Source organism: Halichoerus grypus, chromosome 1 (genome assembly GCF_964656455.1).
Source record: "Halichoerus grypus chromosome 1, mHalGry1.hap1.1, whole genome shotgun sequence".
Classification (NCBI taxonomy): Eukaryota; Metazoa; Chordata; class Mammalia; order Carnivora; family Phocidae; genus Halichoerus; species Halichoerus grypus.
This window is the reverse complement of record NC_135712.1, coordinates 147,705,170-147,724,188: the sequence shown is the minus strand read 5'-3', so window position 1 is coordinate 147,724,188 and position 19,019 is coordinate 147,705,170. Positions and strand designations below refer to the sequence as shown.

At 43.3% G+C, this 19,019-nt stretch overlaps 1 protein-coding gene across 1 annotated transcript in view; it reads right to left on the bottom strand.

Annotated features, from left to right (window-relative positions):
• Positions 1–8,855, bottom strand: part of SCN11A (sodium voltage-gated channel alpha subunit 11) — a 90,137-nt gene extending 81,282 nt beyond the window's left edge. The window contains exons 1-2 of the mRNA XM_078073458.1: positions 8,765–8,855; positions 950–1,260 (exon numbers count right to left, since the gene is read on the bottom strand). Of these exons, the coding sequence (XP_077929584.1) occupies positions 950–1,222 (273 nt within the window). The 5' untranslated portion in view covers positions 1,223–1,260; positions 8,765–8,855. The remainder of the gene's footprint in view (positions 1–949; positions 1,261–8,764) is intronic.
• Between the last annotated feature and the right edge of the window lie 10,164 nt (positions 8,856–19,019).

The following is a 19,019-nucleotide window of genomic DNA, read 5'->3' as shown; positions in this document are numbered from 1 at the left end:
GTGGGTTTGAGGCACAACTCCATTCCTTACTGGTTGTTTGGCCTGGCCCAATCCACTTCCCCATCTAGTCGTTGGATTCCTCATCTGCGAGGTGGAGTGGTAACTACCACATATATCTCACATGACTAATGAGAGTACCAGCCACATGGGGTCATGAGTGTGCAGAACTCTAAAAGAGTATCATGTCTTCTGATTTAAAGGGAGAGCCCAAGCTGAGAAGAGATGATTCTAGAACAGAACCTATCCTCCCAGGACTGTCTGCAGCATACCAAGCTGCTGCCTGCTCCAGCCTTGAGGCAGAAGACCTCCAGCAGTTAACTCACATTTAACAACTCTGCCTCCAAGAAGGCCCTGGAATTCTGGGGCATAAGAAGGAGAAATACTGGACTGTTTTTGTTCCCTCATCTCTCACCCCTTTCTTGTTTTTCCCACTCACACCCCACTTTCCTTTATATACATAGTTCCCATTTGACCTGGTAACCCTAGGTCTGTCCTAATACAAGGACATACCAGGCAACATTTCTCTGGAGAGATCAATTTCTTATGGTTGCCAGCAGAAAATGGTCTCAGTAGCTCATATTTCTGCCCAAATTTCCTTCCTTCTGAACTCAGTCTGGTGAGGTAAGTTTTCCATTCTCTGCTGGATCACATAGTGAGATGATGATGGTAAGGTCTTCTGAGCTTTTCCTGAAAGGGGAGTACTGTCCTCACTGCCCCAGGCTTTCAAAAAGCCATCAGAGGAGCCCAGAGCTCACATTTCCTCACTCAGGAGCCCCTTTAAGGAACTTTCACTAGAATTTCCCTACAAGAACTACATTCAAGTAGGTTAAACAGTGATAGCAAAGGAGAAGGACAGACATCCCTGCAAACTCCAAGATCAGTGTTTGGAGATTCTTATAATAGCCGTTATAACTGCATGGTTAGAACACCCCAGACCTCATTCAACTACCTTATGATTTTTGTAGAATGGGTCCAAGTCTTCCAGGGGCCTTGCTATCAGCTCATGGGGAATGTCACCATAGAGTTTGGGCAACTTCCTGGAGACCTTTAGGTCAAGCTGAGGTCGAGGCTGGGGTTCTGCTGCTGTCTGGTCTTTGCACTTCTTTTTCTCCTTTTGGATGGCAATCCTCTTTTCAATTGTAGCCAGAGTGTCAGAAGTGAAGGGACGGAAATTCCGCTCATCTGGAAAGATCACTGGGTAGCACCTGTCATCCATTTTCATCCTCGAGACAGAGATAAGCAGTAGATCCTCAGAGAGCTCTGAAAGGTAGAAATCACACAGCCTGCCCTGGAATTCCACTTTCCAAGGATGAGGTCATGGGGGACTATAAGAATTAAGTGAAGTGAGGGGGCTTGGAAGCTCATTGGCTGTGGAGCAGGTCAGAAGAGGTGACCACCATTGTAAATACAGCAGGAATTTGGGGCACAGGGAAAACCAAAGGAGGCCATCATTCTTGGAGGACCTGGGTGTAAATGGTAAGTTAAGTTCAGGAAAAATGGGCAGAAGAAGCCCAGTCTCTAAAACTGAGACCCAAGCATTGAGCAAGACAGTAAGACTGAACCCACCAAACTACTGAAGTGGGGCCTGCAGATGGTGGCCCAGTGGCTGTAGTGTGAACAGGAGCAGAAAGAATAGGGAATTAATTGGGACATAGCTATGGGTTGCAAAATCAAAACTGTAAGTGCATGCGTCTTCTCACTGTTTGGTCAGCAAAGTTCTTACAATGTGATGGAATAGAAACAAAAAGGCTATACACACAGGCACAAACATTTACACTAATACCTATGATTCTATGCCAACTTTCTTACTTCTGAGACCCTGATCTGGCAGAAATGAGACCCCAAGAAAGCAGAAAGGATTTGCCAAAGCTAACAGGGTCATTCTGCCATGGGATAATAGCTGTACTGGCCCCTATCCCTGACAGCCCTTTCTACAAGGACTTCCTCTATAATCTCAAGTTTAAAAGTAGGCTCTGAGAGGGGCGCCTGGGTGGCTCAGTCGTTGGGCGTCTGCCTTCGGCTCAGGTCATGATTCCAGGGTTCTGGGATCGAGCCCCACGTCGGGCTCCCCGCTCAGCGGGAAGCCTGCTTGAACCTCTCCCACTCCCCCTGCTTGTGTTCCCTCTCTCGCTGTGTCTCTCTCTGTCAAATAAATAAATAATATTAAAAAATAAAAATAAAAAAAAAATAAAAGTAGGCTCTGAGAAAATGCAGTAGTGCTCAGGTTAAATGCCTTTACTCCCCATGCCAAGCATCCTCTTCCTTTCTTATATACCTGAATGCCAATCTAATATTGATTCCCAAGGCACTCCAGAGAATTACAATGGGTAATCCAACATAGCATTGGTTTGTTCATTCAGCAACCCATGTGCTCAGTGTCTGTTCTAGGAACACTGCTAGGCACTAATGGAGAAGAAACAACAGCCCCTCCTCCTGGTCCTACCAGTTATGCTGCCCTGGTGTCGTAGGCGTGAAGACAGATAAAAGACAGGAAATTACAACAGAGTAAGACAGATGCTAATATGGGGAGAAGTAGAGGGTGCTATGTTTGTGCATGGGATAGGTGTCTAACCAGTCTTGGGGAATCAGGGATGATCTGCCAAAGCTTTAATGTCCCAGTTGAGACCTGAAGGGGATGTAAGACATAGACAAGAAAAAAGGAGGATATTAGAATGTGGTAGGAGAAACAAACAGCATGTACAGGGACCCATGGGTGAAAAAGAACATGGTGTCTGTCAACAGGTTCTGTCTGCCACGGATGGAGATTCTGTGGGATGGATGGCCAGATAAGGCTCCAGTCAGCATTGAGAGAGCATGTGGGGCCCTATAATCCTTAGTAAATATCATGGATTTCACCCTGAGGGTAATGGGGAGTTGCTAAAGAGTGGGTTGTTGTTGTTGTTGTTGTTGTTGTTGTTGTTACAGAGGAGTAACACTATCAGGTTTTTAAAAAATATCCCTCTTACTGATGAAAATGGATAGGACTTGGGACGAGGGGCTGAAAGAGGTGAGGAGCTGGAACTACAGAGATTGTTGCAACAATCATAACCACTAAGGATGACCTAATGGAGTGGGTAGATCTGATAGTCACTTAAGAAATAGCCTTGACCAGTGCTTTATGGGGAGGGAGAGATTTGAGGGACAGGAAGGAGCTGAAGTTCCTGGCTTGGGCAGCTGGGTCAACACAGTGCCGCTCACTCAGACAGTGAGCACTAGGGAAGGAAGAAGTTTTGGGGGAATAAACTGAATTTAAAACAGACGGAATTGAAGCTGTTTGTGGAACCTGCAAGTGAAGAGAACCAAGAGGCATTTGAATACAGAGCAATCATAGCTTACACATTAGCCTCTGAAAAAAGCATATTAAAAAAAAACAACAACATAAACTTCTCTTGAAAATCCCTCAGGAAGGCATCATACTGATGAGGCACCCCAACTCAGTGGTCAACAAGGTCAATACAGCCAATTTTTCTTCTGGTGCTAGAACCGGTTACCCTTTCTTCAGTTAATCTACAAATTGGTCAGGGATTGTGTTTAAGGGCCATGATAAAGGCAACATATGTGTCTTTAAACATACTAAGGGTAATGTGATGCCCATAGTGTGAGTCATATGTCAACTGAAATGACATAGGGAATCTAGATTTACTGCATTCTGTTCCATTCATTCAGGGTCAAGCTCTTTATGAATGTGCTGGGTGATGGAATTGGCCACACTACTTAAATTACTTTCTCTCTCTTCCCACCCCTCCACTCCTCCTCCCTTCCATTCCACTCCCCTCTCTCTCATAAACATATATGATTGAACTGGTATTAATGAAGTGGAAATATAATGAGACCCTACTGTATTTGGTTCTAGAGCTCATGAAAGACATTTGAGACAGGGATGGAGTCCTCTGCAGTATATGAATGTTAGGTGATCCTAGAAAATAGATGAGCCGAGAAAGACTCTGGATGGCAAAAACCAGACCTTATACTAAGTTATAGCAAGGAATCCAGTACAGGGCTGCTATCATAATAAGGAGACTATTAAAGAAGAAACTGGACACTCTGCCCCTGTTGTTCTGACCCTGGGGATATTTTGCTCAGTCTCTAGTAGAAAAGAGGCTTGATGAAATAAGTAACACAAAATAAAATTGAGAACCCCAGAAACTGTGCACATTAAAATTTGTTATAAATGCTGAAATAACTAAAGAACCACGTGTTAAAGTTGACATTGAAAACTACAAAAATTGACCCGGGAATAAGAGGACTTTATAAAAATATCAACTCAAATAAATCTGACAAAATAAAATCACATGCAGTAAAATTTTCTTAATAACTGAAAAAATTGATGAAAGAATCAAATATTTTTAATAAAAGCAGACTCAGGATAACTGGACTATAGAAATACAGGCTGTGCATGCAAAATTAATTAAATTAATAAAAATCAATATGGTATAATTGGTAAAAATTTGGAATGATTCAAATCTTCATTGTGAAATTTATACCTCAAATATTTAATTCTGAAAAATTTTTCTGCACAGAAAATGTATTGCATTGCATGGAAAATTGGTTGAAGAATTAAATTGGCTAACGTACAATTCTTTCCCAAGCTTCACTAATAATCAAGTATGATGGCAAATTTTTCAGACACTGAATGACTTTTTACAACAAAATTATTTGAGTATATGCTCCCAAACAATGAAAAGAGAAGCCAAAAAGTGGTGGATGCTTGAAATCCAAAACATAGTGTACCTAACCCAAGAGTGCAATAAAAAAATGCCAGGTAACTGCACTACAATCAGCTTAAAAAAGCAATTGATCCAACTAGAATTAGAAGTCAGAGAGCCCTAAGAAAAACCCTTCGAGAGTAGAGTAAATTCTCTGTAACAAAGAATATGATTAAGCAACTGGTTTCTTAGTAAGTAAAAAAGAAAGGCAATTAGAAGTTCCATCAAAACAATAGCTCCTCCAAAAGTCAGGTTTTACGTATGAAGCCAACTAAATGGCTTGAGCAGCTGATAGAGGAGGAAAAAAAGAAAGTCCACTTGACCTTGACACTTAGGACATTCTTTTTCATGCAACAGAAGGTCAGTGACATCAGAGTCCATTCCCTTCTCTATGGGTCCAAATATGGTACTTGGTTTTAGAGACTAGAAGCTACAAAATCATTGTATCATAAAAGTTATATACCAGTTTTTAATTTTAACAATCATCCTATAGATAAAGCAGAATTAATTACAATTACAGAATAGAATTCAAATTATATAAATGTTATAAAATGTTATTGCAAGCTAGAGTTGGAAAGCAAAGACTAAGGGAGACTCAGAGCCACCAATTTCCTCATCTTAAACACCTAGAGAATCAAGACATTCTATGGAAGGTTGATGGATCAAGCAATCGAGTATAAGTCTAACCCTTAAAATTATGCAGGTACTCAAGGGCAAGACAAAATGAAAAATATACTAAGTAGCAGAAACTGGAGGAACCACGGGGACAGCAGAAGGATTACTGTCAGTACACTAAATTCCTCATCTTGCACAGAGGCAATTTGATAACCACTACTTAACCTTGATGAATCAAACAAATAGAAGAATAAGAGAATCAATTAGAGTTAGCCAGACAATGACCGGAACACTGAAACACTGAAAGGGTTAAAAGTGGAACTGAGGATACAGGCGAAGGTGGGGACATTTTATTTTTTGTGTGATACCCTTCCCAGCATTTCTTCCTTCTGAGTTGTTTGAATTATGTGCATTTAAGTGTTACTTTTATAGATTTGCAAAAGGACTGTAAAAATCCTCCCAGGGCTCCAAACATCCTCAGATTTAACACAGAGAGTCAAAATATCGGGTACAATGACGGGCTCTAAATCTCCTTGAGTCATAAAGGAAGGAGGCATAATCTCAACTTGCCGTCCAAACCAGGAGGCCAGCGACATGTGAACTATGATTTCACACAGGAAACCACAGAGACTGGGAGGCCCATGCGGAGGCCCTGCCAGGCCTCCCTGAGGTGATGCACTAGACTTGCAGGGGAGGTGGGGAGTTGCCCATCAGAGAGGGCTCTGCTCCTCCTCCTCTGAGGACTGGCCCTCAGCAGGCTCACAGGCCCACTCCTGCTGAATAGACAGAAGACAAGCACTCATCCAGGAAAGAGGGCTGAGGCTTCACATCCTTAAGCAGAGACCATAAATTCCTTGAGAATTCACTTGCAGTTAAGATTAGGTAGCTCCAGGCTCTACTTCCAATCTACACGCCTTATAGAGGCATTAGATCTGAACTCCAGTCGCTCACTCATTCATGCACTGGGCGCTGGAAATGCAAAATGATTTAAAACACCATCCCAGCCCTCGAGGTTCTTACAAAGATGTGGGGAATTAGGTGAGTCAAGGATGGAGGATGAAACCACACAGTGAGTCTGGCTGCACTAGGGGGGAACTTTAGGTGCTGTGGGAGCCCAGAGGACACAGTGGTAATGAAGAATCAGGAATCATTGAGCTGGTAGGACAACAGGAGGTGTGCGCATGTGTGAAAACACTGAGGGCAGCAAAGGGCTTTTGTTTCTTATTTATGACTCTACCAGCTGTTATAAAAGTTGCATAACCTCACTGTGCCACACATTGGCAGTTTGCCCACCAGACCTCTCCCCTTCCTTCTCCTCTTCCTTCTCCTCCCTGCTCAGTGCCTATGCGGCTAATTCACATGGACCACTCAGTTGGATCCCCTGAACTCTGGCTTCTGGTTGGGTTTGGCCGATGCAAGGTACCAGCAAGAGACCCAGGGAATGGTGGAGAGTGAGGTCAGGGTTTTCCTCCCCACCTCTCCGCCCAATGGCTGCCATGCACCACAGCTCCTGCCAGCTGGCCCGTCCACAGGGCTCTCTCTGGTTCTGTAGAACCGCCTTCTTCTGGCCCCTTCAGATGTGAGTGTAATGGCACCCCATTCTCACCACTCCTGAAAACTGCCTCCTCATGGGTTCCTGTTATTGAACTCTGCCTGCTTTTAAAAAATATCCCTTTAATAAAATACCTTCAAAATGCCCGGTTTGAATGTACCATCTGTTTCCTGCCAGGGCTCTGGCTGATGGAATCATCCAGTAAATAAAATTTAGAAAACAAGAAAAAGAAATGATCACCCACAAACCAAAGTCACCGAGCACATGCAAGTTTTAACATTTTGGTATATTTCTTTTCAGCAGTCTTTATGTCCATATGTTTACATAGCTGGCATTGTTACGCATATGCAATTTTACCTCATGAACTTTTCAATTAATGTGATATTACAAACATTTTTACAATGATAGTTATCATTTAATGGCATCTACCCTGTTTCAGGTAAAATTCTAAGTATGTTAATATTACATTATCTCAGTTAATCCTCAGAACAATCTCATGAGATAAATATTATCCTTGGGGGCTTTCTGAAAGGAAATACTCATCTGGAATGAAGGTGAATTATTAGTGGCCTTCTCTTAAAAGGCAGGGGTTTTAACTTTGTACCTTCTTAGACTAGTGTCTCTCTCCAATTTTCTCTGTCAGTAAGAAGCCAAACTGGACAACCTGATCCTCACACTTTACCCTAACCAGTAAGGGAAGTCACTGGGGAAGTCACCAGAGGTTTGTAACTGCATGCCCAAAACATTTCGATGTGGATCTGGTCCATACAACCTGAAACACCACACTGAGGTTAATAAGAGCTATAAACTATGAGCTAAGCACTGGGTCAAATGCTTTAAATGGATTATCTCTCATAATCTCTCTTAACTTCCCAGGAAATCTACAAGGTGGATATTGTTTTATCATCCACATTCTACAGAAGAAAACATAAAGGCTCAAAGAAATTGAGATACTTGCCTATGGTCACATAAGGAAGTGCTAGAGAATCTCAATCCCAAGTAATCACCACCATGTAATACACCTACCTGCCTAAGCTAAGACATCTCATGATGAGGTGAGAGAAGGGAGTCAGGATGAGAAAACCACACAGCTCCCAGCTGGGCTGGGCGGCGTCTATGACACCCTCACTGTGTGATGTGCTTCCCAGAACATCAGCCTCACTGCCACCTCTTCATTCACCTGTCACTCCCACAGGCATTCCACCGCCCCCACCATGACACCCTCCCATCCACCCAACCCAGACAGCCCAACGGTACCGTACGCTGTAAGATGCCCCTTTGTCCACTTTGGGTGGTGGTCTAAACAACAAGATCTTAATTTTGGTGACACAGAAGCCATGTCCATTAATGTGGGTTACAAAAAAATAATATCCCATATGAAAATCAGAAAACAAATGAACATTAACAGATTTTGACACAATCGATCTCAATCCAAAATTTAATCCCAGTTTGATTAGCTCTTCAGAAAAAAAGAATTTTTTTTTAAGTGTACATTAATTTCTGATTAAGTTTAATTGGCCACAGTGAACTCAGAAACTATTTGGAGGATTTGCACGATAGTCTCAGGATATAAGACCTGAACATATCTTTTCTAGAAAAACCCAATTCCTGACATGAAGTCCATCGTTGTGAGCACCTGTCAGGCCAGGTAGCCGTCTCCTGTCCCCATGGCCCCAGGACTTCTCAGAGCACTTGAAAGGAGGAGAACTACCCCCATGGACCCCATCACCTGAGCCATGCATCTTGTGACTGGTTCCTGACTCTGATTTGAGCAGGAATGATACAAAAGGCCTGTACCCCATCCTGATGGAAAAAAACAGAGCAAGTTCCATAATGACAGGTCTAGCCTTGAAAGCACAGAATAGGGCTGCCCCCAGCCCAGAGGACTTACCTGCTTTGGTAAGCTGGCTCCAGACAGCAGTCCCAGTGGCACCTCTCAAAGCTCTCCACAGAGCAAGTCTCTCAGAGCCTGAGCTCCTGCTCCTGGCAGTTGCAGGCCTTCTGGGAGGGGCGGCTCGGAAGCTGGGTGGAGAGCGTGAGGAAGGCAAACGGGAACACAGCCAAAGTGATTTTAAAGAATCGTGTAGGAAACCCTGTAACCGGAGAAGTGACTGAGATGGTACTTACATTTATACTTTGGAAGCATCTGCCTTTAATCAGCGCTTAATCTAACTCTGTAGAAAGCATCATTAATAAAGAAACAGGTTGTTTTTTTTTCTTTGGCCTCATCCAAGTGGGTGAGAGAACAGCAAAGAGTCTATCTGAAAAGCCATGCTGGGCTTCTGCAAGCAGCTTAGCCTGTAGGACACCTAACCCAGGCGCACTGAGGTTTCACCCCCCAGGACATACTAAGACCCACAATGTGAAATTGTTCATAAGTCACCCAGTCAGCTGCTCTTCCTTTATTTTTTCTTGTGCCATCAACACTGGGGGTTCCCACCTATGAGAACACATGCTTGCTTATGTGATTGTCATAAAGGACACCAAGAAAATCCTTTGGCCTCCAAAGCAACTCCATAAAGGATCTGTCCTCAAGCCCTGAACTCCCCCAAGTTAGTTTTTGTTTTGTTAATTCTCGAGGACAACTTAGATCTCTTTGGAAAGTGTCACACCATAAGCTATTTTCAACCATTGTCACCTCCCAGAGGCTAGCTGACAGCCAACAGGGATAAACAATGCAAGATGGGTGTTTACATGGGGGCAGGAGGTAGGAAGTAGGTTTAAAGGAGTGTTGGAGTAGAATTACAGGCAGATTTGGGTCCTGCCAGAAGTGGCACTGAACATTAGTCAAAAGAACTGGGCATAAATCCCAGCTCTACCACTAAAGCTGCATGGTATTGGATGAAGCACACACTTTCTCTGAGCCTTAATTTTCTTTGCATAAAATGGGATAATTCTTTCAAACCTCCTTAGTCTTAAGAAGCAAATGTGATGATAGCTATAAAAACACTCTGCAAATACTGGATATAAGTATCTTCATTTTTAAGAGGGAAAAAGCCTGGTTGCTTTTCTCCCCCAACTGACTCAACACCTAGATCCCACGCAGAGAAACTGAAATCACAGGCATGGGATTAGTACCAGGCTTGGCACAATGAATATGCCCTGACTTTTTAAAGCAGTGATCAGAAATTCTAAACCCCTGTCTGATTTCAGAGTGATTCTCAGAATAACGGAAGACCAAAGAATAGGAGAAGTACTTAGAGTTAATAAATAAGCATTTTTTATATGGGTAAAAATGTGTATGTCTGAAGAGGTAAAAGAGGCCTCTAAATCCATAACCTTAAAAGGTCCTGGCCTTTTTAAATATAAACTCTTTGCAAATATTATTTTCCTCAGCTCTATTAAGTCATTTTCTGACTTCCCACTCTGAAGGTTCAGAGAACATCCTAGCTTCATCTTCAAGGTAAATGCAAATGATTCCAAATGTAAGGACTTCTAAAGAGTAACACACCAACACAGGCCACCCGAACAGTATGGGGTTTGCATTCAGGACTTTCCCCAGACTCACCTCTCCTGTGGAGAACTTGGGGAAGGCAAATATGCATTTGAAAGCTGGAGCAGAATCCCTGTGTTGAGTCCTCATAATAAGAGTATGCTAACATCAGCACAGGGTCATGATGGCCCACATTTGCAATCCTGAAGCCATTCAGCATTGTCACCTCTCTTGGGTGCTAGCAGGCAGCAAGACCCTGGTGGTCTCAGTCTTGCCATCTGATAAGCTGACCAGCTTCGACATCAGTGGCCAAGTCAGAATCATCAGCTTTAGCAGCAGCCACACGTCCATCTGTTTATTTAGCAAAGATGACATTGAACCTCCACTATTCAGAACATCTGAAAATACCAAAACAAGACCTGAGTCCTTAAGGAGCATGCAGTCTGCTGCATGAGAAAGATGTACAAAGAACTATAAGCAAGAAAGAGGGCATCAAGGAGCTGCAAGCAAGATGCAAACAGAGGTCTCCACAGAAGGGATCAGGGAGCAACTCATTTTGGGAAGGCTTCCAAGAGGAGGTAGGATTTGAGCTGAGGCTGAGATAATGAATGAGAACTCAATACGCAGAGCAAGTAGGGATGGACTTTCCAGGAAAAGCCTGAGCAAGGACACACAGGCCTGGAAGGACAGGACATGTGTAGAGAATCTCAAGTGGTTCTATGAGGATGGACAGGTGACAAAGAGAGGAACACAAAAGAAGAGGAGGTTTTGCATGGCCTTGCATACCACTTGAACACAACTAAGCAGTTTGAATTTGAACTTGTATTGAGTCACAGGCATGGTACTGGCATAATCTTAAGCTTCTGATAATATATAACCACCAACTCTTCTGTTTCCCTGATGTGCACTACTACTGGTGTCTCACTGACATGCAAGTAAACAATGTTCATGGATAATGCCAAGGGTAGTGACATACACCATAGCAGGTGTGGCAGCCAAAGTGAATGGAACATTTGTGGGAAAATCTGGAGGGAGCAAACCAACCAAGGGGAACTAACTGGCTGTGACTGATTTAGCTGAAGTCAGAGATGGCCTGAGGAAATGTAGCAGTGGTACCAAAAGCAGCTGCTCTACTCAGAAACCTCCTGAAAGCTGGTTCCTCTATATTCTGCCCTCCCCTGATGCCACAGGGTCAGCCAAAGGCTTGCACATACATGTAGAGACTGAGCAAAGGTTTCAACGTCCAGCTCCTGAGGTCTCTTGCAACACAAGAGTGAAGACTGCTCCATCCTCTAACTTCCACAGTTCTTTCCTGGCACCTGCATTTAGCATTTAGTTCACTGTGATTCCACTTTCTGATATGTATGCTGATATGATGTGTATTTCTGATATGTAATATTGAGGAGTCTTTTGGTTGCAAGTAACAAAATCCTAACCCTAGTATACAGTATAAGCAGAAAAGAGACTTTATTGGCAAGGATCACAGGTGTCACACGGAATCCAAGGGAAGAAATGCTATGGACCCTCATGGAATAGAACCCAAAACTGAAGACCTGAAGGAAACTCAGGAAGCTCTGTCTCTCTTCATCTCCTGTTTCTATTGCTATTCCCCAGCCTCTATGCTCCCTTTTTCTACTGTACACTACCTTTTTGTGGTCCTAGTGGACCTGACAGAAAATGGCCATTCTCAACCTCTGTGTTTAAATGCAAAGCCCTTTCATTCTGTGATACAAAAATCCTTGGGGAAGGACCTGAATCATCACACTTGGCTCCAGGGCCTGACTCTGAACCAATCAACAGAGTTCAGGGAGTTGGAGGTCAGGCAGCTCTCACTGCCAACCTGAGGATGGATCCAGGAGGAGCAGCTCCTAAAGAACCCCCAAATGGGGACAGCACCAACATCACAATGTCTTAAGGATTAAATGAGGCAACATGTATGAACTTCTCTTTGTACACTCTTAAATATTATACAAAGATACAACTTTATGGTTCTTTGGGAACCAAAAGACCTGGACTTGAATCCTACCTTGTTGTGCCACCTAAAAACCATGTGATCTCTTTTTAAAATTTCTCTAAATCTTGGTTTCTTCATCCAGAAATGGCACTGATAACATCTACTGTCCACAGCATTCATGAGACTTAAATGATCAGGGGATTCTACCACTTTGTGAACTCTAAAGTACAAGCTAAAATAAATGTAAATGGTTGTGGTAAGAGTCAATGTTCACACATGTGGTCCCCCACTAACTACAGTGTCCTTACCACCCCACCCACACAGATAGAAATACACACACTCCAAAGTCTTTATACCCACCACAGTCCCTACCACACTTAAGCTCCAGCAAGTAGTAGCTACAGTGGATTGCTAACTTATTTGCGTAGGAGGGAGAGGGGAATAGGTGGAGGAAGGGAGGAAGGGAGGGAGGGAGGGAGAGAACAAGGCAGGCAGACAGGCATGCCGCCAGGCTGAGGCTGGGATAGGTGGCCAAGTCTATATGCAAGCCCAGTGAAGGGACTGGCTGGAAGTCAAAAAGGATATAATTAACTTAAGAATCACAATAAACTTGTAGCCACACTTAATAGGTTTCAAGTATTTTCTCAATTTACCCTGGCTTCATTCTTCTTGGTTTGCCCTTGTTGAGGAGGAAGGGAAAGGAAAAAGGCAAGGAAAAATCTTAAAGAGACAGCACTCCCAAGCCTGTAAACAAGAGGAACTGGTGTAGGCTTTAAACAAACACTCAGTGGCTTGCCTGACATCAGACCTCTGTGCAGACACTCCTCAGAGAACACAGAGAGGAAGGGAGTTGAGCTGTAGTGCCAGGAAGAAATATATCTGACCTATGAAACTGCCTTGCCTGACCTCCCTCCCCACCACCCATCCCAGCCCCCTCCTCAACCCTTCTCTCCAGGAGCCCTTAATACCCTAGAGGCTGAAAGTAGTCTCGGGGCTGCAGCTGAGTATCCCTTGAAGAATTCAGGCAGGTTTGCCTCATGATGCCCTAGTTGTTTTGTCATTTCAGCTTTTTCTATGCTTTTTCCTGACTGAGCAGAAAATGGATGTTGGTATTTCTGGAGCAAATTTAAAGCCATCTGGAAATGAATTCACAATGTGTACAGAAGAGAAACAAGGTCTTCTGAGGTTCAAGTTCAGAAACAGAATGACTGGGTGTCACAGGAGGAGTTGGAAGACCCTCCTCCTCTGTTGCGTCTCAGGTTAAGTGCTTCACACCAAAACCTAAACTTGATGATACTCAGTTCTCTTTGTTTATTTATTTATTTATTTTAAAGATTTTATTTATTTATTTGACAGGGAAAGACAGCGAGAGAGGGAACACAAGCAGGAGGAGTGGGAGAGGGAGAAGCAGGCTTCCCACCGAGCAGGGAGCCCGATGTGGGGCTCGATGTGGGGCTCGATGTGGGGCTCGATCCCAGAACCCTGGGATCATGACCTGAGCTGAAGGCAGACGCTTAACGACTGAGCCACCCAGACTCCCCACTCACTTCTCTTTAAAATCTTGAGCACAGTAGCTCCTCTGGCTACCTCCGTAAAAGGTGGCCTGACCAAAACCTCGGAAGTACTTGAGCCTGTGGCCATCAGTGGCTATCTAAAGAATGTATCCTTTTATCTGTAGCACAGATGTTAGCTGTCTGCCCCGCTGCTGTCTCCTGGACCCACTCCTGCTGTCCCTTGCTTCTGGCCCTGAGGGAATCTCTCTTGGCCTTCCCCAGCCCCATTGGGCCCTCAATTCTTTTTATTCACTTCAATTTCCTACCATCTTTCCTCTCAAGAATGAGGCAAATTTATTTCCATGCCTTGAGCATAACAGTTTGAAAGATGTTCCCTATTTTTTTTTTAAATGCATGCCCTGGGTCTCATCTGCCATCTCAGGCAATTTATCTGAGTATTTCTTTCAAATAAATAATATGTTCTCTGCAAAAGAAATTTTAGTAAAGAAGTATGTCTCCACCTGATTGGATTGCCATAATTTGGAATTAAAGGTAATACTATCTTATTTTGTTTGCTGTCAATTTTACATTTAATTTTAGAAATTAAAATGGATACCAGAAATTTTAATTAATTTTTTGAGGCCTTATTTTTAAGACAGTTTAGTCTTAAAAGACACCATGAAGTGAGTATGTATGTACAGGTTTCTAGATGCCTGGAGAGTCAGACCATTGGGGTCCCTCTGCAGCTCCCCCGCTCTGCTCCTCTCCACTCTCTGGAATTATCTATGCCTTGACCAATCAAACCTATCAGCATCTCTGCCCCTTAAGGCCAGTGAGACCACTCATCCACAGCACCCAGCATGAATTTTCTTCTTAGAAGGTGGGTCAGGTTAGGCGGCAGTAGGCACACCCTGACCATGGGACCTTCGATGTACTCCCAGAGCCTTGGGACCTTGCTCAAGAGAAAGGGCCTGTGTGGGTCTCCTTCAGCCCCTCTGAAGGCCCAGGCTTCCCTACCTCCACATCCTTGGGTACATCTTCCACCATCAGGGAGCCAACAGAACTCAACATGAGGACAGAGCTGCTACCAGGGTCCCTGTGGGGGGCTGAGGGTCTCACAGCCTCAGTGACTCAAAGTTATAGCCCCTGTTGCCCCAATTCTATTATTACCACCCCAGGCCCAAATCCAGAACACAAGCGTCTGATGAGAGTCCCTGAGAGCCCAGGTATACATTCACACTCACTCATACATACATATAGAGCGAGAACGCAGCAGAACAGAGATGTGAAAGTAAATATGACCCAGAAAACCTAGTTTCATTGGGGCCACTACCTGATTTCTGTAAGGCTGGGCTCCCCACACCCCAAACACCATGGGGCTAAGAAAGGGAGGCTCACAGACCTGGTGATCCCAAAGAGGAGACAAGCAGGCAAATGGCCACCCTGAGTGGCACTGGCCTGGCTAAGGCTCACTTCCCTGACCTTACTTACCTACTCTCATGTCATTGGAGGCTCATGCCCAAATCCACACCTGTGCTCCTGTAGGCCCCTGCACAGATTGCCCTCTCCTCGGAATCCACACAGATATTCAGAACTCAGCTGAAGCCCTCTCCTCTAGGGAGCTTTTCTCATAGCAAGGTCTTACTTTGGTGACATCGACTGTCCCCCACTTCCTCCTTTGACCATTTCATGTTGGATGAGCCTCATCACCCCAGTTACATTGAAGGTTGGTCCAGGGCAAAGACTGTGTCCTCTTCCCTTGCATCAAGCAGCACCCAGCCTGGAGTTCATGCTCATAAATTAACATTCAAGCTCCCTATTAAATGGAATGAAGGAAGCTAGATGAGAGATGGCTCAGCTGCTTCCAGAAAGACACTTGTGCTTCAGAGCTTGAGGAAAGCAGGAGGAGGGCGGGAGAGAGGGAGGGAAAGGCTCACTAAAAGCATATGGAATACACAGAAGAGCTGAGCACCAGAACAAAGACTCATTTAAAAGGGCAAAGGAAACACTAGATGGCTGTTAATGGTGAACTGAATATGATAAATTATTGCTTAAATCACTTGGTTTCACTCCTTGTTGTTATGCACAGTTAATTGGAGGGAACAAAACACTGAGCCTGGCTGAACCGGATGGGAGGTGGCAGCAGTCACAGGCTTGCAGCTTCTCCAGGACCACAAAGCCATCATACAGGGATGACAAGCATGGGGCCAACCTCACTCCCTAGCCCCCTGCAGTGGCCCAGTCTCATTATCCACACGCTGGTCCCCTGCAGGCTGTAGCTGTTTGCAGCCAAGTGTCCTAAAGGAGGGAGAGTCAGAGGGGTGGTCTGAGAGGCAGGAGGTCACCTTATGATCCCTTAGGCTCTGAACACCAAACTTGCCACCACAGGGTCCCATTCAGATGTCTCTCACCCTAAAGAAAGCCAGGTAGCCTCAACAACAGATTTAATCTCTGTTCAAAAACTTGGATTTTGACAGGTTTTTTTCTTATGTTTCTATTCTATCACTATATATATATCTTAAGTTCCTACTAAATTATAAAGCACTTAGTGGGGGAGAGGGTTAAGGAGACCCAGAAATGAGTAAGACACAGCTTCTGCCTTTACTCAGTTGAGAGAACAGACATTGAACTCGCTGTGGGCTTCATAGAAAAAAAATAATAATCTTTATAACACTTAATTTAAGACAAAGAATCTGTTAGAGCCTGGGATTTTATTAATAATCCTGTGGCCAAAGGGAGAAGAAGCAGGCAAAGCGAGCCTGATAAAAACATCAGCAAAGAAAGAAATTTAGAAACATATAGAACTGTTAAAGACTAGAATTTCACAAGTAATGTTTACATGACAATTAATTAACAAGGCTTGAGAGTTACAGTTACATGATATGGAAGACAACATTCAAATGTTGAAGTTTACATGTCTACAAGATAATTTAACAAATACTATCAAGAGACATCTTTATGGTTACAGAAATAGAAAAAGAGATATAACACAAGTATAAGTTTGAAGACCATGTCCCTTTTCCTAAACACGAATTTAAATTTATATTTAATCTTATGTTTAAAGACTATTCTCAACCTTCAGTTTTATCACAAGAAAACGTTTTTAATTGCTATACTCCTTTCATTAAGTTTTTGTGTAAATAAATGTTATCTCAGGAGAAAAAGCTTTTTCACAAGACTGTTAATTAGAGGCTCACAAGCTCTTCTTAGAGTCAGGAGTCAGTACAGGAAAAAAGTGATTTTATATATATATATATACTACACACACACACACATACATTTCAGAATTAAAATGCTAACAGAGAATGGAATATGGTTTTTCTGTTAGAAAATGTGAGCTTAAAGAAGACCCTGCAGCAACATTTCCATCAGTATGGAGAGTTAGATACCTTGACATTTTTTTGCAGTTGAACCAACTAATATACTGGATAAAATTGTAAAAGATGAAGAATTAGGAGCACCTGGGTGCCTCAGTAAGTTAAACAACAAACTCTTGAGTTCAGCTTGAGTCATGATCTCAGGGTTGTGAGATTGAGCCCTGTGTCAGGCTCCACACTGAGCATGGAGCCTGCTTAAGATTCTCTTTCTGCCTCTCCCCCTCTCTTTCTCTCTTAAAAAAGATAAAATAAAAATAAAAGATGGAAAATTAAAACATTTAAAAAGCTCTGAGAACTCTACAGATAAAGACAAAACAGAAACCCTTGAATGGAAAAGTGCTGGAACCAGCTTTTACCTAAAGGATCTCTGCCAAGCCTTAGAGACCTTATGTTTCCAATAGATGGCTGCACAGGGTGTGGGACAGGCCAGAAAGCCTAGGGCCCATCTAAAGTGGGATATCTAAGAGTAGTACACTGTGTAAGGTGGGAGCATCAAAGGGCTTATGCCCATAATGTGAGGTGAACAAGAAATATAATCTGCCTCTAGAAGGAGACTGGCAGAAGTAAACACAAATCCTTTCTGGAGAAATTCCACTGTGATCCAGGACCTCAAGCAATTCCCACAATAATGTTTTAATAAAATTTAGCAGTCCACAATCAAAATCACAAAACACACAAGGAAATAAGTCACCATGAGTGAGAACCAATCAAAGCAATAGACAACACAAAGATTTTAGTTTCTAGAATTATCTTACAGAAAATTTAGGAACTAATAAAAAAGCTTAAAAATATGAGGGAACAAGAGACTGTAAATAATGATCTTTGCAAATTTTAAAATGAATCAAAAAGAATATCTAGAAAGTAAAATATTTAGTAACTGCAATTAGAAATGCAATACACAAATAAAACAGCAGATTAGACATATATGAAGAGAAAATTTTAAAACTGGAAGATACATATAAGGAAATTAGACTAAAGTGCAGCACAGGATGCAAAATTAGTAAGACAGGTTAGGAGGAACGGAAGATAAAGTCTAATGTAAGTTCAAATTGAAGTTTCATAAGGAAGTAATAGAATGAAGAAAAGAACATTCAAAGTATATAATAATAGTGGAGAAATTCCCAGGATTGTTAGAAAAGATCAATCTTCAAGTCCAAGAATCTCAATAAATCCAAAGAAGGGAAAAATTTTTTTAATAAAATATTCAGGCTTCCGGTTGGTGAACACGTGGAGATTTGAGGAGAATGGCGGCCTGGAGAGGGCAGGGAAGCTGTGTGCCATTTCTCCAGACCTTGCCCTGCCTAACTCTTCCATTTGGCTTCTCCTGAGTTACATCCTCTTATAATCAACCACTGATCTGGCTGACATATTCCACAGAGTCCTTAAGACAGTTGGCTTCACAGTTTTCCATCTGGCAGAGTCTTGGTGAGCTACAGATCTCTTCGGAGACTAAGAAGAAGCAGACATTTCATTATACAAAAGGTATTGGTTCTAGAAAGACCACCTTTGGGTTATTCAAAGATTGCAGAGGAGTAGGGGACCCTATTCCAACTGGTCCCCGGAATTGAGCTCCCCAGACCACTCTGAGCACCCACGAAACCAGTCTGAGATGTAAGAAGATCTGGATCTCTACAAGCAGAATATCGCAGGTGGTTGGTTTTGAGGTATGAAGCGGGGAGCCCTGATTCCGCGGGCAGATACCAGAGGATAAACGGTAGCGGGAGGGTGCCTGGCCATGGGGATCCTACACCACCGGTGAGTGACAACCTCATGTGCTGGGTACGGGGCGCAGACTCGCAGACTGGTAGCGGTGGGGAAAGTACTTTAGGGCAGCCCCCGGGGCGGAAACCTGGAGCTGCGGGGTCGCGCGGGTGAACTGGGAGCAGCTG